The 23,768-nt window shown below is 41.6% G+C and overlaps 1 protein-coding gene across 1 annotated transcript in view; it reads left to right on the top strand.

The window, feature by feature from the left end:
* The window catches only part of ELK3 (ETS transcription factor ELK3), a 65,393-nt gene extending 41,908 nt beyond the window's left edge, over positions 1-23,485 (top strand). Inside the window, exons 3-5 of the mRNA XM_067559773.1 lie at positions 8,184-8,981; positions 17,067-17,189; positions 21,851-23,485. Coding sequence (XP_067415874.1) covers positions 8,184-8,981; positions 17,067-17,189; positions 21,851-21,949 — 1,020 coding nt within the window. The 3' untranslated portion in view covers positions 21,950-23,485. The remainder of the gene's footprint in view (positions 1-8,183; positions 8,982-17,066; positions 17,190-21,850) is intronic.
* The last annotated feature ends 283 nt before the right edge of the window (positions 23,486-23,768 follow it).

Genomic DNA, 23,768 nt, shown 5'->3' with positions numbered 1-23,768 from the left:
AGGGATAGCAGGTCGTAGCAACATGGAGAGTGAAGGGAGAGAAGAGTCAGATACATGCTGTTCAGAAGAAGAGAGAGAGTGGGACGGGGGAGGTGGGAGAGATTAGACAGCAGGAACGGGAGAGAGGCCCAACACTGTCACCATGGTCTGATCCAGGATGCAGAGTGAGAGAGAAGGAGAAGCCTCCCTAAGACAGGGCAGCTGTAGAAGCTAGATAGAATCATAGAACCGTAGGACTCCAAGAGACCGCAAGAGGTCGCCTAGTCCAGTCCTTTGCATTTATGGCAGGACTAAATATTATCTAGACCATCCCTGACAGGAGTTTGTCTAACTTGCTCTTAAAAATTTCCAATGATGGAGATTCCACAATCTCCTTCGGCAATTTATTCCAGTGTTTAACTACCCTGTCAGTTAGAAAGTTTTTCCTAATGTCCAACCTAAACCTCCCTTGCTGCAATTTAAGCCCATTTCTTCTTGTCCTAGTCTCAGAGGCTAAGGAGAATAATTTTTCTCCCTCTCTTGTAACGTTTTATGTACTTGAAAACTTATGTCCCCCCCTCAGTCTTCTCTTCTCCAGACTAAACAAATCCAATTTTTTCAATCTTCCCTCATAAGGCATGTTTGCTAGACCTTTAATAATTTTTATTGCTCTTCTCTGGACTTTCTCCAATTTGTTCAATGTGGCGCCCAGAATTGGACGCAATACTTCAGTTGAGGCCTAATCAGCGCAGAGTAGAGAGGAAGAATTACAGTACTTTTCGTGTCTTGCTTGCAAGACTCCTGCTAATACATCCCAGAATGATGTTTGCTTTTTTTGCAGCAGTGTTATACCATTGACTCATATTTAGCTTGTGATCCACTATGACCCCCAGATCCTTTTCTGCAGCACTCCTTCCTAGGCAGTCATTTCCCATTTTGTATGTGTGCAACAGATTGTTCCTTCCCAAGAGGACTACTTTGCATTTGTCCTTTTTAAATTTCATCCTATTTACTTCAGACCATTTCTCCAGTTTGCCAAGATCATTTTGAATTTTAATCCTATCCTCCAAAGCATTTGCAACCCCTCCCAGCTTGGTATCGCCCGCAAACTTTATAACTACTCTCTATGCCGTTAGATAAATCATTGATGAAGATATTGAACAGAACCGGACCCAGAACTGATTCCTGCAGGACCCCACTTGATAGGCCCTTCCAACTTAACTGAATCACTAATAACTACTAGGGATGTAAAAGGGTAACCGTTTAAATGGTAATCAGCTGTTTAAACGTTTTAAACAGCTGATTACCGTTGAAACTGGGAGGGGGAGGGGGCTGGCTCCCCCCCAGTGAGAGCACCAGGGGCTAGCTGCAGCTGGGCTCGGCTCTCCGCAAGCTGGGGCGGGGTGGTATCCGCTGCTGGGCTCCGTGCCTCTTGCTGGTGGGGAAGCGCGGAGCCCAGCGTGGGGAGGAGGAGGGGAAGCCGCAGCTGGACTCGGCTCCCCATGAGGCAGGGGAGGGGAGGCGTGGAGCTCAGAGTGAGGGGGAGCAGCTAGGCTGGCTGCTTTCCAGAGAGAGCAGCTGAACAGCTCTCGCTGGTGGGGAAGTACAGAGCCCAGCGTGGGGAGGGAGAGGGTAGCCACAGCTGGGCACGGCTCCCCAAAAGCGGGTGTAGGTGCACCTGGGCTTGGCTCCCCACGCAAGTGAGAGCTGCCCAGCTACAGCGGCGGTAGGAAGCCGCAGCTAGGCAGGTCTCACTTGGCAGTGAGTAGCTGAGTCCAGCACGGGTCCCCTCAGCATTTAAACGTTCTATTTTTAGAACGTTTAAATGGATTTTTAATTAAACTAATTTTTACATCCCTAATAACTACTCTCTGAGAATGGTTTTCCAACCAGTTTTGCATCCACCTTATAGTAGCTCCATCTAGGTTGTATTTCCCTAGTTTGTTTATGAGAAGGGGATGAGAGACAGTATCAAAAGGCCTTACTAAAGTCAAGATATACCACATCTACCGCTTCCCCCCATCCACAAGGCATGTTACCCTGTCAAAGAAAACTATCAGGTTGGTTTGACACGATTTGTTCTTGACAAATCCATACTGACTGTCACTTATCACCTCATTATCTTCTAGGTGTTTGCAAATTGATTGCTTAATTATTTGCTCCATATTCTTTCTGGGTACTGAAGTTAAACTGACTGGTCAGTAATTCTCCAGGTTGTCCTTATTCCCTTTTTTATAGATTGGCATGATATTTGCCCTTTTCCGGTCCTCTGAACTCTCTTCAGTCTTCCATGCCTTTTGCCTATGGCTCAGATATCTTCTTCTCAGTCAGCAACTTGAGTATTCTAGGATGTATTGCATCAGGCCCTGGTTACGTGAAGACATCTAATTTGTTCTCTCCCTATTTTAGCATCCCATCCTACCTCTTTTTCACTGGCATTCAGTGTGTTAGACGTCCAATCGCTACTAACCTTTGGTGAAGGGATCCAGGTCTCTGTGAGAGCCAGGAGCTGCAGGGACTGAGATAGGAAGAGGCTCTGAATAGCTGTGATTTTTTTGTTTGTTTTTTTCCAGAGACAGCAAAAGAAGAGAAGGGAAGGAGGGGGGTGGGCGTGGGGATGACAGAATCACAGAAATGTGTGGAGGGAGGCAGCTCAAGAGGTCATCTAGTCCTTCCCCCTCATGTTTAGGCACGATTAAATATACTTACAGATATTTATAAACATACCTAGTGTGTCTGTATCCATCTGCAGTCGATGGTTTTATAGTGAGCTTTTTGGGTCAGGGACTGTGTTTTTGTTCTGTGTGCATGCACAACGGGGTCCTAGGTGCTGGGATAACACTAAGTGGAAAAGTAAATAACTAGAACCAGGATATCCCTTCCAAAGCAGAAAATTCTTTCCCAGCATTTCTTTGCCTTATATTTAAAACAACTAATGATCACTATTGCATGTGCACAGACAAGACTTGTGTAACACAATACATTTTACCTCTAGCATTTTACCATTGATTTTAGGACAAGCAGCCACACAATTACATATCTTCTTCTTATAGTACAAAGTCCTGAGGGGAGGACACAGAGAGGAAGGTTCATGTTGTGCAAAGAATGTCGTGGGGAGGTACCTTGTTACTGCCACTGTTTCTGGGGCGGGTGCCAGCAGTTCTGCTGCTAATGCTAAGTCGAGACACTGCTAGAATCCTACTGTACAAAAAATGCCTATGTATTAAGTACCTCATTTTGGGGAAACTCAGTTAAGTATCTTCCTAATCAAATGGAACAGCTGCTAATGTTTGGATTGCCTCACAGGGTGGCTCATTTGCTGGAGGTAACAGCAGCAATATAACAAATACCCCAGATTCCAGTCTCACTCACATCCATGACTGCAACCATTGTCTTAAATTGTTCATGCAAGATTTCTTGACAGTGAAAAGTTGAGTGAGGTCAGTGTTACGCATGACACACATTTGCGTCCAAGTCTCGTCTAAATCCAGCTAAGTAAAAATCTTCCACTTCATCAGCTCATTCCAATCAGAATGAATTCTATCTGCTACAGAATTCAACAAGTAGAAAAAAAAAAGTAAGGAAATACAATACGATAAACATACTAGCACACAGTGTGTTTCTATTTACTGGCCTCTAGCTGCATACCCATCATATGCACACTAAAGATATTCTGGAGCAGAAGGTAGCAGACAGTGAATCATAATTTACAGTAGCAACGTTCTTCATTCAGGTCAAAGGCTGGTGCTGGGACACTTCTGTAATTTGAAAACTTATGTTATAAGAAGTTACTGCTGAACAATTCCTTTTACTCACCTGTCTGTTAGAATGAAAACAAACAAAATGAAGGAAAAATCCAGACTTCTACCAAACCAATATTCACATCAAAACTGTTTGTACATTTGCTTACGAGGAACAACACCCCTATCCCCCCTGCTATCTATAGGGGGAATACTCCAGACACTAGCTGCAATCAGTTGACCAGACAGCTCCCATCCATCACTATAGGCCTTTCTGCAGCAGAATCCTAGCTACACTAGGGAACCCAGTTACAACATGGTTGTGTGCTAATCATATCATAACATGGTTTAGTTTTGCCTGCATAGACTAATCACATTAAAAGAACCTCACCAACAAGGTTCCCTTACGTTGGTTATTATATGATTTGATCTGGTATGCACAGGAAAAATCAAACTATGCTGTAATAACATAGTGAAGGCGCAGCCATGTTTTAACAGAGTTCCCTAACATAGTTGCAATGCTAGTACAAAGGCATAGACACAGATAATAATAATAGTAACACTTCACCCTAGTCATCCAAAAATCTTGAGGCACTTTCCGCAGGTGGATAAATTTTATAATCCCTACAGATTACAGGTGAGGAAAGAGGTTAAGTGATTTGATGAAAGCCACCCAAGAAGCCAGCTGCAGAGCTGCCCCTAGAACTCTGGTGTCCCAGCTCCTAGTCCGTGTCTGAACACTGGAGAGCTAGCTGCCTCCTGATAAGGTCTATAGCTTGAAGCTGTCATTGGGCCAGTTTTCTGCTCTTCCAACTGCACCAACACAATGGTTACCCCTATCCATCTCTAGAGCACTAACCCACCCTGATGGATAAGGCCAGCAGATGTGAATCAAAGCAAGTTTTCTCTCTCAGGCAATTTATCAGAAATTTAAGCAAAAAGCTGGGCAGGTGCACGTGGTTGCTCTTCTGATATCATGGTGAACCAGTTACCTAACTCAGCCAAAGCAGACATTAGTAGAGCCCTGCACGGATACAAAATTTGTATCCATCTCCGGTCTGCGATCTGCAAACATGGTCTGCAGATATCCACATCCGTGGTTACGAATATGTGCAGATTTGCAGGGCTCTAGACATTGACCCAAAGGAAGCCCTCTTTGCCATCTGATAATGAAAGAAAAACCATTTGGCCAGCACTTGTAGCCAAGGCTGCTACCGTCTTTGCTGCCCTTCTTTCAGTGTCTGGTCTGAAATACCTTTCGTACTTCTGCAAGGGATGCAGCAAGTGACAGACAAACAAACAGGGAACCTGAAGGTGAAGAAAAACTCACATTTTCCTGAGGCTAATCCGCCCATTTCTGGCTACAAATATGACAATGGTGTTTCAGAAATGGCTATTTAATTTGCATTCTTATTTCTCCCAACACTATGATGGTGGTTTCTTAGGCTCGGCATTCCAGAGAAGCATCTAAAATGTCTGAGGAGTATATGAGCTCAACCTTTTAAGATCTGCCTATCATTAATTATTAGGACCTCACTACAAGCTGCACTGAGAGAGCCCTGTATTAAAACACCATCTATATTGAATAATACAAAAGGAAGCATAAAATCACCAGCCAATTTGATTGCTTTTTATAGAAGCGTTTCCCTGGTTGAAGCTTGCTCCAATGTAAAAGTGTCTCTCTTACATTTATTTAATCTTTTCCTGCTGGGAGTCAGAGTTTCCAAGCACAACATCCATTGCCAATACTGGATGCAACAAACCCTCAGGAGCCAAAAGTAGATTTAAAAAAATTAAAATGTTGGGGAAAAAGCAGTAGTTACATTCTGTGAATTGCCTTGAGTTTTGTATTTTTTTTTAAGTATTTTAAAAATGTAGTATGAGGTATTGAACTGAGTCGGAGTGAAGTAAAACTGAGAACGATGTTTCATCTACAGCGGGGCAGACAAAAACGTAAGCCCAATCCTAAAATGAAGCCAGAAGAATCAATACACATATGCACTTAGATTCCAAATATCTTCTGAACTATAAAAACAGTCTTTGTGTAATCATTTTCAGCTATGCAGACAGATGCACATACAACTCAGGATGGAGGAAGCATGGTCTTGTGGTTAAAGGAGTACACTGGGAGATTTGGATTTAATTTCTAGCTCTGAAGATTCCTTCTGTGAACTGTGCCAAGTCTTTATCTCTGTGCGTTTAGCTCTCCATTTGTAAAACAGGGCTAATGACGCTTCCCTAATTCACAGGGATTTGGCAAAAATAAATCCACTAATGTATACACAGCTTTCAGAGACTACAGTGAAGGAAGCCATGTAAGAATCTAGATACAGAAATAGGAATTAAGGCTGAATTAATTTTTTTTAAATCAGTAAAAAAAAAAAAAACACTTCAGGAAAGAGAACAGTGATCTGAGACTTGGCTTACCAAGTCTTGGAATAACTATTTATGGTTGACTGAAAAATAAATTAAGTTTACAGGACTAATGTAAGTTCTCATTCAACTTTGCTTACCGCAGTGGAGTTTTACCTTATAAGAAGCAGCTCTGCATCAGGGAGAGGGGTATTCCTCTGAAAGGTTTTCAAAAAGGAGAATCCTTCGTCACAGATCCATTGCCATGGACCTCAAGAAAACAAAAACTCACTAATGAAATGTTTGAAAAACTAGTCCCCCTCCTCCCACCTCTTCCTGATATGGATGTCTCAGAGACTGAGATTTTAAGGTCAGAAAAGACCATCATGATCATCTAGTCTCCTGCACATTGCAGGCCACAGAACCTTACCCACTCACTCCTGAAATAGACCCGCAATCTCTAGCTGAGTTACTGAAGTCTCAGATCATGATTTAAAGACTTCAACTTAGAGAGAATCCACCATTTACACTAGTTTAAATCTGCAAGTGACCTGTGCCCCATGCTGCAGAGAAAGGTGAAAGCCCCCAGGATCTCAGCCAATCTGACCTAGGGGAATATTCCTTCCCAACCCCCAATATAGTGATAAGTTAGACCCTGAGCATGTGGGCAAGACCCACCAGCCAGACACCTGGGAAAGAATTCTCTGTAGTAACTCAGAGCCCTCTCTAGTGTCCCATCATCAGTCATTGGAGAGATTTTTTGCTAGCAGACATACATGGCATTGTAGGCAGTCTCATCATACCATTCCCTCCATAAACATATCAAACTCAGTCTTGAAGCCAATTAGGTTTTTGGCCCCAATTGCTCTCTTCCTTTTCATGGGCTCTTGTTATTGTTGATTATCTGATGCTATAATGTAACTGTGCATATATGAGCTCATGCAGGGACCTTGTAGGTCTAAAATGTGGTATAAGAGGGGCAAAAGCATATCAGTGCACAAAGGGATTTAGGGCTTGAAGTCAAACCCAGAGATGTTAATGTGAATTGGATTGGGCCAATAAATTCTTTCATTAGGACGACTATGAAGAAAAGCAAACACTTGTACTGACAATTGACATAGCTGGGATTGTTCTGTGTTTCTATTACTTTTTGTGTCTGAGTAGAAGATTTCCCTCTACTTACCCCGAACTGAGTCTGAATCATGCAGTGAGGTGGTAATCCCTTGTTTGTGACATCAAAGATTGTGCAAACATTTGCATTTGTTACAAATTTAGCTCAGGTCTCATGAGCCAGGAAGGGTATGCAATCATTGTCAATTGTTGGCCCAAGACTATAGAGGCTAAGCCTGCATACTAGCACATACATGCAGGCATACAGGTTTCATGGGCTACAACCTATTGCTAATTTGAGCATAGGTTTTTTTTGGTTTGTTTGTTTTATAATTAGCAAACAGTTGAAAGGAAATGCCTAAATCTCAAGGATCATGGATCTAGGCTTTGAGAGAGAGATATCTGAGTTTCCTCCAGTGTGAATGCCCATCTAAAGACAAAGGAGTTTAAACCTCCAATGTGCTGAGAAAGCTCTTTTTCCATTGGAAAGAAAATATTCCTGAGCTGCTCCAGGGGAAGAGAGAGGAGATTAGTTCATGTAGAGGCCTGTATATTGTAGAGATGGCAATTTTGTTAGACACTCAGATGTGATGAGGAGGCGTGTAGCATAAATTTTCAGGGAGGTAGATGGAATCAGGCCCAAGGAGAGGAAGATTTTGAAAACCCACTGAAATGCCAGTCTTACTATGAGCAGAGAGCAATGTCAGCCTGGATATGTGAAACTGTGTAAGCGACCACAGCCTGTAATCCTCATCAGTACTGTCTCTCTATTTATATGCACTCCCTTTCTGTCTATGTCCATCTGTTGTCTCTTACTGGAACTGTAAGCAATTTGGAGAGGGACGGTATTTTTGTTCCCTCTTCGTACAGCACCTAGTACAATAGGGTCCTGGTCCACTGCTAGGGCTCCTAGGCATTATAATACAAATAGAAAACAATAATTAATGATACATGCAGTGTATCCAAATCACTAATCTTGTTAGCATGTTTTTGTATTCACAGAACATCATCAAGAAAGTGATTGGACAAAAGTTTGTGTACAAGTTTGTCTCCTTTCCTGAGATTTTGAAAATGGATCCTCATGCTGTGGAAATCAGCAGAGAGAGCCTCTTGCTGCAGGACAGCGAGTGTAAGATGCTTTCTGAGGGCAAAGACCAGCACAAGCACAATGTGTCAGCTCTGAAAAGCACAAGCCGTAATGAATATATCCATTCTGGGCTGTACTCTTCTTTCACCATCAACTCCCTGCAGAACCAGCCAGACATTCACAAGCCAATCAAAACAGAAAAATTGGAGGAGAAGTCAGAAGGAAACACACCAGTGGAAGAAGTCAGGACTGTTATAAGATTTGTGACAAACAAAGCAGACAAGCAAATGATGAGGCCCATTGTGTCGTTGCCATCGATGTCTGAAGCAGCAGCTGGCTCTGCTTTTCTCGCATCTTCAGTGTCAGCTAAAATATCTTCTTTAATGTTGCCTAACACAGCCAGCATTTCATCTACTACTTCGCCATCTTCATCACGGTCCCCATCTCTGTCTCCTAACTCACCCCTCCCTTCAGATCACAGGAGCCTCTTTCTTGAGTCCAGTTGTCATGACTCAGATTCTCTTGAGCCTCTGAACCTCTCTTCGGGTTCCAAGATGAAATCTCTATCTCTTCCCCCAAAGGCTAAAAAACCCAAAGGCTTGGAAATCTCAGCCCCACCCATGGTTCTTTCCAGCACAGATATTGGTTCCATCGCTCTCAACAGCCCAGCACTTCCTTCGGGATCCCTGACTCCAGCTTTCTTCACTGCGCAGGTAAGACATCATGTCTGTCTAATATACTCTTGTTCCAGACAAACAGGTCCTAATTTAGTCGAGGCTAAATACAGAACCAGTATGATGTGCATGTAAAGTTTCACATTGAAAAGAGACCCTGGGGAGGGGAAAAAAAGTGTAGCAAATGCCTGTATAAAATGTGGAAAGTACAGTCCTTTCTTGCACACACTCCCAGCGCTCCCTTAGTAATGTGGAGAAAAGTAATTACAATTCACAGAGTGGGTGGAAGGATAATGAGACATTCAGTTGGGGCAGCTGTTAACAATAATCAGCTATTGCTTAAAACCAGTTTCAAGGTATGCAGAACATGCAGGAAAAGGCCAAGAAACAAATACAAGTAGTTACTCGGTCCAAATGTGGACGTGTACGTCATGGGATGCTTGGCTGATTTTTTAGTACCACTTGCTGTACCCATTCATAAAGTGTGACATTTTCATTAGCTTTCAAAGCAGATCAAATTAATTGGTTTCTAAGAAAGGGCTCCTAAGCCAATTTCAATTTCAAAAGGCCTTACAGGTTCAGAAAGCATTTGCTACTGTCTCCTTTCAGCATGGGCCTAAGAAATATCAATTTGTTTCTGTTCACTGTAAAATGGATGTTAATTACCTAATTGTGGGAGTGTCAGTGTTGAACAATAGTTGTCCTGACGGTAGAGTTCGCTAACAATAATGTCATTGGACAAACCTAGTAATTCAAAGGACAAGAGGAAAGTCAGTTAGAAGTAGATGATTTAATGCTTGAATCATCCTAGGTAATTTATGTCTGACTGCACTACAATAAAATGAGAGAGGAAATCAATTTGTAAAAATAGCCAGAAAGGGAGAATATAGGAATAAAAGTTCATGCAATCAATATTAAGTGAAATGTATTGAATAAATAACCAAATATATATATATGTTAGGGTGGCTAACAAAAGCAAAGAAATCTAGGGTTAACATTTAAACCTTATCCTGAATTCACCAGATATTATGCCTCTCCTTTTATTAGAACCCTGCAGTACTTTAGCATAAGGGAATGATTTAAGGTTGGGTCTCAAATGAGAATTAGTTTGTTGGTCTCTACCTGGCATTTGTGCACATCATAAAAACTCCAAGCATAAGGTACAGTTAGCAGGAAGAACGAGTGTGGCAAGCCAGAACTAAGATGTATTGACAAGCTTGCGGAGGGTCTAGCTGTGGTAATAACCACAGTGTTTTACTTTCAGTGCACAAAAATCGACAAATAAATGATACCAGGCCCAGAATGGGACAGATTGAAAGCCAGGGCCCATTGCAAGTCTATTTTAATCTAATTCCACACCCAGAATCTCAGTACCGTCACTTTGATTTGTTTTCTTGTTGGTCCATTCATTCACCATTTCTTTGGATGCATCATTTCCTTATTATCTGTAACATAGTGTATGTTGCCCAAGATTTTCAAAAAGGAAAATTTAGAAAGAGCCTGGTTTGTTTAGTGGTTGACTATGGGCCTCTTCTTGAAGAATGCTGACTGTAGCCCATTACCAAACACGTCACTGATTTAGTGATCCATCTGTTTATTCCACTGCTTAGCAAATCTTTCTTAACAGTGCATCCTATCGCAGAAGAGACTGAATGCATCTGTGAGGGCTGTGGGGTGCTCTTTGGGTCCGTTTACTCTCCAGACATTTGACAGCATAGTTGGAGCACCATAGCTGTCTCCTGTGTGTTAACATCTATCTGAGGCTTGTTTAAAAAACATCCTGCATCTTTATGAAGCTTGACATAATTAAGCACATAATAAAATACAAAATACATCAACTATGTTTAGGTAACAGTAAAGTTATAACAAAAAGTAATGATATCTAGAGTTTAGGCTGGCACTGCAATTCATCACATTTAACTTGGGAATTGCAAGTGCTACACGTCCGACTACATTTTATTTACCAGATTCTGATCTGAAACACACATGGAGAATACACGCAGTCAAGGACATATGCACTTTGTTCCCAACTCTAGGCAGGGCATTTGAATGGTTAGCAAGGGCTCACAGAATGTAGCCACTCCCTCTGAGAAAATAATTCAAAATGGCTTCCAACAACTACTCTTGAGCATATAAACAAAAAACTCAACCAATCAGAGAACCATAACAAAGACCTTACGACTTGTAACCAGTCAGGATCAATTCAACTTCAAAAAGAAAAAATCAACATGAAGATGTCAGGAAATTTTGCGCTTAAGGGCAAAAAGGTATTGATTGGCACAATATTTTTGTAGAAAATGTTTGGATTTTCATTTAATGAATTTGAAAACAGGAATGCTTAAACAACAACAAAAGTTGAGTATTTTACCCAGTTCCATTGCTTGTTTTGCAGACTGAATTATCTTTTGTTTTTGCTAACATCTTTACGTTTCTCTGGACAAATGGGGAAAGCTTCTTTCAGTCTGTTTTCTTCAGACATCCACCTCAGAGTTTGTAATTTCTATAATATGCTGATTCCTAATGTGTGAAACGAGTGTGTACACAACCACCGCTTCCCTTCACATATGTCATCAGCAGGGCTTGAGACTTTAGCACCATAGTACAAAACTTACAGCACATGAGCTAAAGGGGTAACTTCTATAGGTGTCATCTACCGTGATGTGACATGCCCTGTGCTAGTAAGGGTTACCCTTACTCTTGCTTCTTTTTGGGACAAGGGTGGGAGCACCGCTTTTCCTCACTGTAGTCCTGTTTGTACAATAAATAACATTAATTTGAAATATTTTAAAGTAGTGCTCCTGCGACTATGAGAGAAATCTAATCTATCAGGGTTATTGTGGTTATTGCTGGTTTTGGGATAACAACATCCCATCAGGATTAAAATACAATACAATACAATACAATTATACTGCCATTGGCGGCATAACATGAGATGATACATCAGTTTCCACATGTAATTTAAGGACAGGTGCCTCTGTTCTGTTGTTTACACCTTAAATTACTCGTGTGGTTTTGCTGCTGTCTTATGGCCTCCATGATACGAAGACTGGATGCACTGAGCAATTCTTGTGTTAAATATTAATCAATTTTGAGCCTTACAGGGCCTAGCCCTGGCTCCCAGCTGAATATGACAACTTCAGCACTCTGATCTTCAGAGGGTCTGGCTTTACCTTAGTACTATTGTCTGGCGTCTTAATGTATTGACTGACCTGCCTGGGTTACAATTCAGTTTCAAATCTTATCTCTTTAAGTACTAGACCTTCTTTGAGTACTGTACTTCAGAGAAATAGGGTCTCTCTCTGCAGCCATTATAAGGGATCAGATCTCAGGACACAATTTTGAATAAGCCCCTCCTCCTGCCTTTTCCTTTTTATTTCTTCTCAAAGCACCTTCTTAAAAAACTATCGGGTCATTGTGTATTAATAATCATCTAGATCCTGTTAGCCGATAATACCCCTTTAAAAAGGTTCTCTGGGAAGAAGTAAAGAGCAGATGTGTCCCAAGACCTTACAGCTAGTTCAGCCTGCATAATGCTGTGTGCTAGCTGAATGGTATTGGTTCTGGCTGCCAAGATAGTTGGTTTCAAGTCATTGACCTTTAACTGACAGAACCCTAAGAACATAGATCTCCAAACATTTAACCTGATCTAGTTCAGTTACATTGTTTGCCACATCTCATGAATCCCAATGGATAGCCAGCCTCTGTAGTGTGTCAGGTAGTAACACGGGATGGCAACAGCACCATCCATTGCTCTTCTCTGCTCTGTCCTACACCATGAATGAGCATCACCAGCCTGCAAAAGCGAGCACTTACTAGAAAGACATGTATCTCTCACAAGTGTCTGTTTGCATTGTATTTACTTTTGGGTTGTAGTATGAATTTGTATGGGTTGTTTTATTTTCTATGGCATGATGGAGCACATGCCAGTGTCTGAAACAATCCAACGTGTGCATGTTTATTAGTTGTTCTTAAAGACAGAGAAATGGTTAGTTCATGAGTTGAAAGAGTTACTTTTAAGGGACAAACCCTGCTGCCCCCTTTCCATGTAGACATAAAGGGCCATGGGCACGGTGAGGCTGGTGTGGTGTTGCATGGGGAGATGGAGTGCAGGATTTGGAGACCGTGCTTGGTGAGTCCATACCCTTAGCCTAGTTCCACAAGGGCTCTCCACGTGCTCCTTGGGATGGGGGAGGAAATCAGCATGAGGGAGGGGAGGAAGCTGGTAAATATATGGCTCTGAGGGAGACCATAGTGCAGGGGTGTCAAACTCATTTCCTCTGGCGGGCCAGAATTGAATTAAATGTACTTCAAGTGGGCCATACATACCATAAATCGAAATTTTTTTAAATTAAAATTATTGTATTATATTGTACAGTATTACTGAATTATAATAAAGTTTGACAAATGTCATTATATATAATCAAGCCTAATTTGCTTCTTGGCATTTCTGCCAAGAATGAGCAATAAACACAACTCTTCTGAAGAAAAGAAATTAGAATAGGAATTTGAAGAACCATTAAATTGAACATTTGTTTACAGTACATGTGAGATCACTCATTTTACTAGGGAAATCAGGAAGCAGGTCCTATTTTTCATATAAATGACCAATTAAAGCAAGTTATTTGTTCCCCTTTTGGAATTTTGAAGATCTCTCTTTTTCTCTCCCCCACCTTTATCAACTTTACCTTCCCCACTAGGACTGTTTGTTTTTAATCTTGTGAAGGCATCAAACAGATCTATAGAACAGTGAATAAAATGTTAAACAGGTTAAAATATCTAGCAACCACTTACCATAAATTGAAATACTAGGCATTTCTGGAGCGCTGTGTCTCAGGCACCCTGCGCTCCACGTGCTGCTTCCAGAGTACACAGATCTCGCGGCAGCGCTCTGCCGCCAGAGAGTACAACGCCGCGAGATGTCGCGGCAGCATGCGCTGCCGCCAGGGGCCAGACCAAAAAGGTTGATGGGCCGTATCTGGCCCATGGGCCGGATGTTTGACACCCCTGCCATAGTGGCCTTGGAGGCTACTTCATTCTTGAGAGAGGGTAAGTCTGTATACATTTTGGTCTTGTTGGATCTGTGCTAGTAGCAACACTACCTAGCAACCTGTTAGTAGTACGAGCCAGTGCGACTTATTCCCTCTCTTTAACATGCTCTCCTGTAACCAGAGGTGGGATTTCTTGCCTGCTCTTTTCCTGTAGCGCTTTCCCAGTCGTTCCATCCTTTTCCTCTTCCTTCCCCTCACTGTTCTCAGTCTTTAACTCTCATCTGGTTCCCTCCCTCATAGGACGTGATTGCTCTGGTATCCCTATCTTAACAAACACACTGTCCCCACTTTTCTATCCAGTTACCACCATTAACTCCCTTCTTCTCTTCACCCCTAAATGTATTGGTCACCTGCAATCCTGCCCTCATGTTCCTCTGCTTTGCTTCATGGAAATTACTCTTCCCAGGGCCAGATCTCCCTTTTTCTATTGCATATTTCTGCTTAACTTCCTTCCCTAGCTTCGCTGCTGCTTTGGATGTCCTTGATCATATTCTCCTTTAAATCTTGCTCACCCTTGATTTCATCACGATGCCGTCGCATGGTTCTTCTGCATTTCTGGCTATTCCTTTACTATCTCGTTTAGTGGGTCATTGTCCTCCCTATACCCACTGTTTGTGTGTCCTACAGGACTCATTCCTTTGCCCTGCCTCTTCTTGCTTTACACGGTCTCATCTGCTCACACAGCACGAGCTGCCATTTTTACATCTACAATGACTGGTAACTCTACCTTCTAACTCCTGACCTGCCTATCTCCCTCACTCCCTTCCTGCCACCCAACTTGCACAGGAGCCTCTCTCTCTGACATCTCCTCTTGGATGTCTTGACATAAACTTAAATTTAACATGGCCAAAATTGAAGTTCTGTCTCTGTCTCCAGGCCTTCTCACTCCCCACATCACTACTATTCTCACTGGCATGCAGGCACCATAACTTGGGGGTCATCTTAGACTCTTCTCCTTTCTTTCCTTGGCCATTCCAGGCTGTGTCCAAATCCTGCTGTTACTGCTTCCTCCATAACATTTCCAAAACCTAACCTCTCCTTTGTTCACACTAGTACAATTCTTATTCAGGCCCTGCCCCCCTCACTTCATGACACAAACTTTTCTTCTGCTTTGGCCTTCCCGACACCCACAGCATCCCTTCTCCAATTCATACAACTCATCGCTGCTAAGATGGGCTCCTTTTTGATTCCCAGTTTTACATTTCATCCAGTGTCATACTTCTTGTTCTCCATCATCTTTCAAGGCCTTTCAAATGTCACCATTCCCATCTCATCTGCTTTTCACTCTTATGTAGTCCCCTGCTCTGCCAACAATGCTGGTGTCCACTTCTCCCACAACAATCTCTGTACTTTCCTCCATACCAACCCATATGGATGGAACACCCTCTCTGAGTGAGCTGTGAGGCCTTCAAAGTCTCTCCCCAAGTTCTACTTGTGAGAAATCAGACCCTTCATAGCAGTTACTTTTTGTTTGTTTGTTTGTTTGAAAGAACCACTTTCAAATAGCTTGGGACCCGCATGTCGTAGGTATTGCTAGCCTGCATCACTGAGAGATCTTATTATGGTTATCTCCTGCCCCCCCACTGCCCTTCCTAGGTGCTGTGATCTTGTTTTGAATTAGATGGCAGGGCAAGTGAGAGTCTTCCTGTGTATTTGTAGAGCACCCAGCCCAATGGAGTCCTAATCCAGACAGGCCGCTTAGGTATCACCGCAATATGAAAAGTACATAGTTCAGATTTTAAAATTCCGTGACTTTTGGTATCTGTCTGGGGTCTTTTACTGTGCCATTAACTGTGGTGTCTGAGCCACATAATGTGTGCAACGCACCTGTGAAGACAGATGTGATAGAAACAGTTTGAATAAACTCAAATGGGATCCTTTAAGGGGGCAAAGTTTATACCCTTGGCCATCGGGGAGGCAAATAGAGAGCAGGAGCTCAGCCACAACCATACGAGACATTAGGATTATGTAAACTGAGTGAGTGGGGGACATTAATTCCCCCTAAGGAGTCATGAGATTTTTCTCCTTCCCCCAAAGTTTTTAAAGGTGCACAGCCAAGTCCCCCATTCAGGAAAACACTTCCGTGTTCAGCAAAGCACATGGTCAACTTTAAGCATGTGCTCATGTTCCATTAAAGTCAAGGGGATTTAAGCACCTACTTTAAGTCCTTTGCTGAACAGGGGTGATTTGCTAATTGAGGCCAGGGGTTTGAGAGATTAGCTCTAGTGTTTCAAACCCTTGTGTTCAAAACTGATCACGGCACTTGTGTCACTTTTTTATTTGGAAATATAGAAGTTACTTTGAATACAGAACAGTGCATGGTATTTTGGACTCTCTCTTTTTTTTTTTTTTTTTTTTAAACAGACGCTTGCCAGTTGCATTTTTACTGTGTCCAGCCTGCAGTTTCACTTTGAAAACACTATGAGAAAACTCACAGCTCTGCACCCATGAGTCATGACCCTGGAAATAGCAATCTGTGAACACAGAAAATCCATGGATTCTTAGTTCTATGGATGTAGATTCTTACCATAGACTTAGTTGCAGTCTCTGGAGACTTAGCTGTCACTCTTGTTGTAAACCCACCCTTCGCTACATAAACCAATACAATGCCACTTTGTTAAGCCTTCTTTCAAACAGAGTGAAAGAAGCACCAGCTAGGGAAGTGAGCTTCAAAGCCTAACTGTGGATCATTTGACTCCAAATAGTCCAAAGGATATAGCCAGATATAGCCAGTGGGAGTAATTGTTAGTCTACAATAAAGCAAACATTAGTCTGAAAGAGATTAGATTACATTTATAGGCAATGTCTAGAATAAGGTACGTATGATACTGTAACACTGTGATACAGATGTGCATCAAGTAAATGTGTCCCTGTTTTGAATCTTCTTAAACTAACCTGAATGGCAGTAACATTGGTTTGAAAAGGAGATCCTTTTATATCATGGAATGTTAAATTACTGTCCTGAAAGAGTCAATAGATTAGGGGGGGAACCTCCGAGGTTGCAAAATGTTTATGGAGCTATAACAGGTCCAACCCATATTGCCTTCTGCACACATTTGGTATTTTTGTCTTGCAGACCCCCAATGGATTACTGTTGACCCCAAGTCCACTGCTGTCTAGCATTCACTTCTGGAGCAGCCTTAGTCCTGTAGCTCCTTTGAGTCCTGCCAGGCTGCAGGGACCAAACACCTTGTTCCAGGTAGGTTTCTCTTATCGACCCATTTCATTTCTAGAGGTGGCTTTCTTTGGTGCACATACTGAAAAGACATCAGAGTAACATCCTGCCCGTGTTGGTTTTGAATTTTCCAAGTAGTTTAACTAAATACTGAAGTTAGCAGGCATTATTTAAAAGGAACGCATGCTAGTTTGCAGAATTAGATTCACTAACACTGTCAGAATCTACTGGGCACCTGGGAATGTGAATTTAGCAGATATTTTATGGGAAAAAGAAAAGCTGAAGCCCCTAGTTGAGAAGAATTGAACCCTCAGAGCCTCTGAAGATGACTGCAGAGCAAAGAGATTGCCTTTCTGGTGCTTAGGGTCGTAGGGGAAGCAATGGAAAAGGCCTTGCACCGAAGGTAGTAATTGATCCTTTTATTATTTGAAGGAGCTTGTCACCGAGGAGGGAAGGATTGTCTTGGGGTTAAGGCACCAGACTTGAACTCAGGAGATCTGAGCTCAGTTCCCAGCTCTGCCACATATTTCATGTGTGTCCTTGGACAAGTCACTTAATCTCTCTTTGCCAGAGTTTCTCATCTCTGAAATGGAGATAATAGCATTTCCCTGTGGCATAGGTGTTGTGAGAATAAATGTTTGAGAGCAATTTGGATTGTACGGTGAAGAGCACCATAGAAAAAACACTTAGGACATGAATAAATCACTGTGGAATATAAACCATCCAAAGCCCCAGCACACATCCAGAAATTAGAGGGTCATGGGAATGGGGATATCAGCACCTTCACACTCCAGCCTAGTGGGCTGTTGCCAAACAGCTGATTCAGTGAGGGCACACAAAAAAACCCAACAACTTATCAGCTAATTAGCAGGAAGCAGAAGAAAGCTGGTGATCCATTGAGCAGCTAAAGAATGCAAGGAAACCCCTTGGAATGAAATCCCACAAGTGTTGGGGCAGACCAGCACTAACACACTGCATGGCAGCTGGGAAACACACAACCCCAGCTCTCACAGAGACTGGTAGAGAGGCTGGCCATATTATACAGCAGTCATAGGGGCTGGGAGTGATACAAACACAAATACTCCAGCTCCACATAGCTCTTCACTGGGGTTACAGGCACGCCTTTCACTGATAATGTGACTGTACATACAGCAGTTGTGGGGCTCTTTGCGTCATCTCATATAAACTCATTTATTCGTAATGTGCTATAATTTTTGCACATGATTAGAAACATCCAGACATTTCATCTGAGGTGGAAGCATCCACAACTTGTCCTGTAATGCGACTGTAAGTGCATCTAGCAATCTACAGTGATAACTGGAAGTGAAATCTGTCACATCTGACAGACCCAAAGGGCCTTATCTGAATAACACATGGTTCAGAAAAAAGGCCAAGATGACAAATCTGTAGTGCATAAAGTTTTATTTTACAAACCAAACAGGAAGTGGCAACAGCAGCTGAAATGAAACTAACCCACTGAGTCTTGAGTATTCTCTGCTACAAAGCCAAACTTAGCCAAAGCAGGATCACTTGGGGAGAGCCAGTCTCATCTGCCTGTATGTAGGGTGACCAGATAGTAAGTGTGAAAAGTCAGGACAGGGTGGGGTAATAGTTGCCTATATAAGACAAAGCCCCTAATATCGGGACATCTGGTCACCCTACCTGCACATGTAAAACTCTCCACTGACTGGGGGCAAAGCCACCCTTCAGAAGTCTAGGTGATAAACCTGAGCGTCAAGAAAACAGAGATGGCCACATGTCATCAGGAAAAGGTGGTTTCAGTCTGACCCATTTCTGTTCCCACCGAGGATTACTTGAATATTCTTTGCTTGCTGAAACAGGAGGCAGAACCCCTGAAAGTAGTGGGGGCTGACGGTAGAAATGCATCCTAAAGCTAATTGACGGTCTTTCTTTTTTGGGGCCCTTGACTTAAATGGAAGCAGGACTAGGCCCTTATTTCTTTTTGCAGGTGTGCATCATCTTCCATAGTAGAGAACAGACAGGACTTGGCTAGAATTATTTAATATTAATATCACCAGAACACCCAGAGGCCTCACTCACGATGGGACCCCATTGTACTGTGTGTTATACAAAGACAGAAGAAAAAAGTCCCTTCCCTAAAGAGCCAAGGGGATTTTTTTTATTGAGGGTACTGGACCCAGACAGGTCCTGTAGTTCTCACTGACTAACAGCCCATCCTGTGTCACCTCAGGTAGGTCTACACTGCCTGCAGCAGTGAGCCTCCCAGCCTGGGCTGATGGACTTGGGCTTGTGGGGCTCTCGCTAGCATCCTAAAAACAGCCTTGTAGAGAGTGTTTTGAAGTTGTGGCTCTGGATGAACTTGAGCTCTGACGCTTAGTGAGGGGAGTCCAATGGCTTCTACAGACCCAGGCTGGGGGGCATGCTGTTGCAGGCTGTGTAAACATACCCCTTAAGATCTAGACTGGATTAGGTAGTAACTGGATGGCCTGCTGACTACACTATGTTGGGTGAAAAGGGAGAAAAGAGGAGGGTCTTAACATTCCTGTTAGACCCCCCACTTCCTCCAGTGTAATGTACCCTACCTTTGGGACATCATCCTAGCAGAAGGCTATTGGATACTGAGCCAGACAGGGACAGTCCATGTTGAGCAAGAGGAATCATTTCTAGTAACGTGAAGCACACACCACTTCCTGGATGAAGTGCTCTTTATATTTCATTCTAAAAGTTAGCAGCCATTCAAAGGCTCACTAGTAAAACACTGGAATACATACACAGCTACAGCAATGCCCATATCCCAATGTGTGGGGAGCGAATTGTGCCCATTCACTCTTGGAGAAAATGAAAAGTGCCATTGAAATCAGTAATTAATTTTGCATCAGTTTACCTCCATAATTTGGCCTAATTAGAAGATCTTCCTGTGGAAATAATACTGGAATGTAATTAAACTCATTTTAGATTTTCATCATTAATTTGAAAGTTACAGCATAACTGGGGCAATGAGAGACTTGTGCATAACTGTGTTTTATCCTATAATAAAAAACCAAGAGAATGCAACCAAACTTCACTGAAATCTCAGCTAGCCCACTGATCCTAGTTAAACTATTTGTTATCTGTGTTACAGCAGCGCTGAGAACTCAATCAAAGATCAGGACCCCTTTGTGCTAGGCACTGTACAAAAGTGAAAAAAGACAGTCCTTGCTCCAGAGAGCTCACCATCTAAGTTTATGGTAAAACACAACAGGTGGAAGAACTGGAAAAAAAAAAAAGGGGGGGGGGGGGGAATGAGGATACAGTAAAATCAGCACATTTTATATAATAACAAGTAGCCTCAGCTGCCTAGTGAAACTGCCAATTATTATACAAACCATCCTTCATTTGTTAGTTTTATAAACCACATTAAGAACATTTTAGTCTACATATCACTTTTGAAGAACAGATAGTATAAAAACAAGAAACACTGGAGTTTTTTTTCTGGAATCAGTTGAAACCAAACAGGTAAAAGATTTCCCAGGGTCATGGTGGTGGGTGGCAGGCTGGCTGATATAAAAAGAAAGCCTGCAGGAAACAAACCAGGACTGATTTTTTATACAGCCTTCAGCATGGTGCACTGACCCTTACTGCATAATGCTGATTACATGGATCAATGCTTTTCAAGTTTCAAACAATGATAAAAAGTACAATCATTAGCTAAAAATCTGGATCTAGTAGCAGAACGCTATGGGAATTAGGATTGCTCTTTTGCTCCTGATGGGGTTTGTAATATTATAGTACTGTGTATGTGGTACACACATAAACACACATCATTTTGTTATAGTTGTTGTTGATTCCTGTTGAAATCAATGAGCGTTGAGGGTGCTCAACACTCCCATTGAAGTAATGCCTGAGAGAATCAGGCCCTAAGTCTGGCTATAAGATAGTCTAATATAATACATAGCAACATTTTAAAAAACTAATTCTGAGCATATAATGTAAGCAGGCTTATCCTTCTTGCCTGCCTAGCTCCCTCTCTAGTTCCAGATCTTAAATACCAGTCAATAAACATTAGTGTAGATAAGCTGCAATCAGGGTGCAATGGTGTACTAAGAATATACTGGTGTATTAACTTAGTTAATACTCTTTGCACAGCACTTTGAGTGTGAGACATGCTTAATACTTTTAATATCTGCTGTCCCCTATGACAAAGGATCCCTTGTAGTTGACAGATACTATTGAATACACAGAGGGATTCTAATTATTCACTTATACTTTTTTCAAAATAATTTTGAAGGCTTATATTTTTTTCTGCCACAGCTGAAACTGTACCTTAAGCTTACAGTTCCATTTTTGCAAGGATCTTCATTGCATATCTCTTTTAGACACCTTAAAAATGCAAAGGTGCTAATTAATGTCTTGTAAGATTACAGAACATTCTTCCTTTATGCATAACAATCAACAAATATTTCTTCATACTGCTCTATTTTGTGAGCTGCTGGCAGCTGTCTTGTAGTTTTAACTAGCTATACTTTCTTGTACATTTAAGAAAAATAATTCATTTTTCATCCTTTCAGTAATAAATTGTACTCATTATTATTTGATGCAAATCTTGTTATTCAGGAAGCACAGCCTTTGAAAAGAAAATCATCTGGGTTCAGCTGCTGGTGCTGAGTGCATGTGCAGTAATCCTTTGAGATAATGAATTAATTTTACCTTTTGTCCTCTTGCAGTTTCCAACTCTGCTAAATGGTCACATACCAGTACCAATCCCCAGTTTGGATGGGGCCTCTTCTCCAATCTTGCTTTCTCCAAATGCTCAGAAATCCTGATGTCTCATCACGTTAAGGACTCATTAACTGATTTAATACATACATTCTTATGGGTTAGTTTTTCCTGTGTCATGAGAAGGACATTGTGAAACCCTCCATTACTTTGGTTTGCACTTTTCATTACATGGATCTACTTCTATTATGTTAGCATTTTTAAACAGTGTTTTTATATGTATAAAAATCTGTTTTGCATTAAATGAATTATAATTTTTTTTATCATAGCTCTCAAGTGTTGAACACTGTTGTTGATGAAGTACCTTTCTTAAGAGATTTCAACAATGTAATACGGATGTGAAGCTTTTTTTATCCCTTTTTTCCTGCATATTATACATTGTGCTTGTATAAACTATAACCGGCTGTGCCTTCTTTTGCATAATGTTATGCAAATGATTTATATATTTTCTAGTATTAAGATAAGAGGTTGAAAGACAAAACTAGTATTGAACAGCCCTATGGTAGTATTTCAGTATTTTTTCCACAGATAGCCCATAATGATGCAGTGTATTCATGTAACTTTGTATTAAGTGCTTCCAAATTGTATAAAAAATAGCTGTATGATTTTTCTTTGCTGAATTTAAAAACCATAATAAATGTTATGTCCAAAAAATGCATTTAAGAATAACTAAGCCATATCTATACAAATGCTGATGCCCACTTTCCTCTCTGGTGTAACTCCATTGACTTTAACAGAGTTACCCCAGGGAGGAACTGGGGTTTTAATATTAATAAAATGTTAAAATGGCATTCGGTAAATACATCTGCAGAGAAGGACTCGCTCCATACCTATTTTCATAAATTGCTTATGAATTGTTCAAATTACAGCTGGAAAGACAGTTGTATAATCTCCATCCTCCTGGCTGATGGAGGATTGTTCCAAGTGCTTTGTCCAGTTGCTCCAAATGCCTTTTACTGTTTCCTTTGGAAGAATATTTCAGCTACTTACTTCGTTAGAATATGAGATTTTCCCTAAAGCTGCAGGATTTGCAGAACTTGAAATTAACACCTTGTGCTTCTAAAGAGACCTACAGTATTTATGGGACTGTACATGCAGAAACATCGAGTATTTGAGAATTGTGGATTCAGAAATAATGCTGCATTACTATCTGTATACAACCTAAAGATTCATTTATTAAGCATGCTTGAGGTGATGGCTTAATCATCTCAAAGTGTCAGGTTAGAAATACCTAGACTCCCTGGCAGATTCCAATCTTAGAGGGACTGATGCAAATTTTCTGTCTTCTAAGATAGATAAATTGGGTTTTGTGCAGTGTATTGTGTGGATCTTTCAGGTGAGATCTTTAAAACAAAAAACCCAAAAGAGGATCCTCTCTGTAATGACTGATCAATAAAGATCCCAGCATTTCCTGTGTGAATAGTGGGTTTTGACCTTTGTAATTGGCCAAAGCTGCTCCTTGAATTATGTGAAGTGAGCTGTGTGCCGGTTGTCCACTGGGATGCATTTCAGTGGTGATGCATGTGTTTAGTTGTAAAGTGGTTTGCGATCCTTCAAGATGAAAGGTGCTAAATAAACATTTTATTAGTAAAGTTCTGATTTTTAAAGGCCATTTTTGGGGGCAAGGGAGTGTAATGAGAGCAAGCGTCTTCCTGAGGCTCCATGGTCTTGCAACCCAAAATGACTCCTGCTTTTCACTGACCTAAAGAGCTCTGTGTGGCTCAAAAGCATGTTTCTTTCACCAACAGAAGTTGGTCCAATAAAATCTCACCCACCTTGTCTCTCCTGCCTTTCACATAGTCGAAGTTATGTCTACACTAGTGGTACAACCGCCCTGCTGTAGCATAGATACTTATTACAGTGTCG

This window comes from Emydura macquarii, unplaced genomic scaffold (assembly GCF_026122565.2).
Source record: "Emydura macquarii macquarii isolate MOO-44397 ecotype Brisbane River unplaced genomic scaffold, CSIRO-AGI_Emac_v2 contig_2205, whole genome shotgun sequence".
NCBI lineage: Eukaryota > Metazoa > Chordata > Testudines > Chelidae > Emydura > Emydura macquarii.
This window is presented reverse-complemented; position numbering and strand designations above follow the sequence as displayed.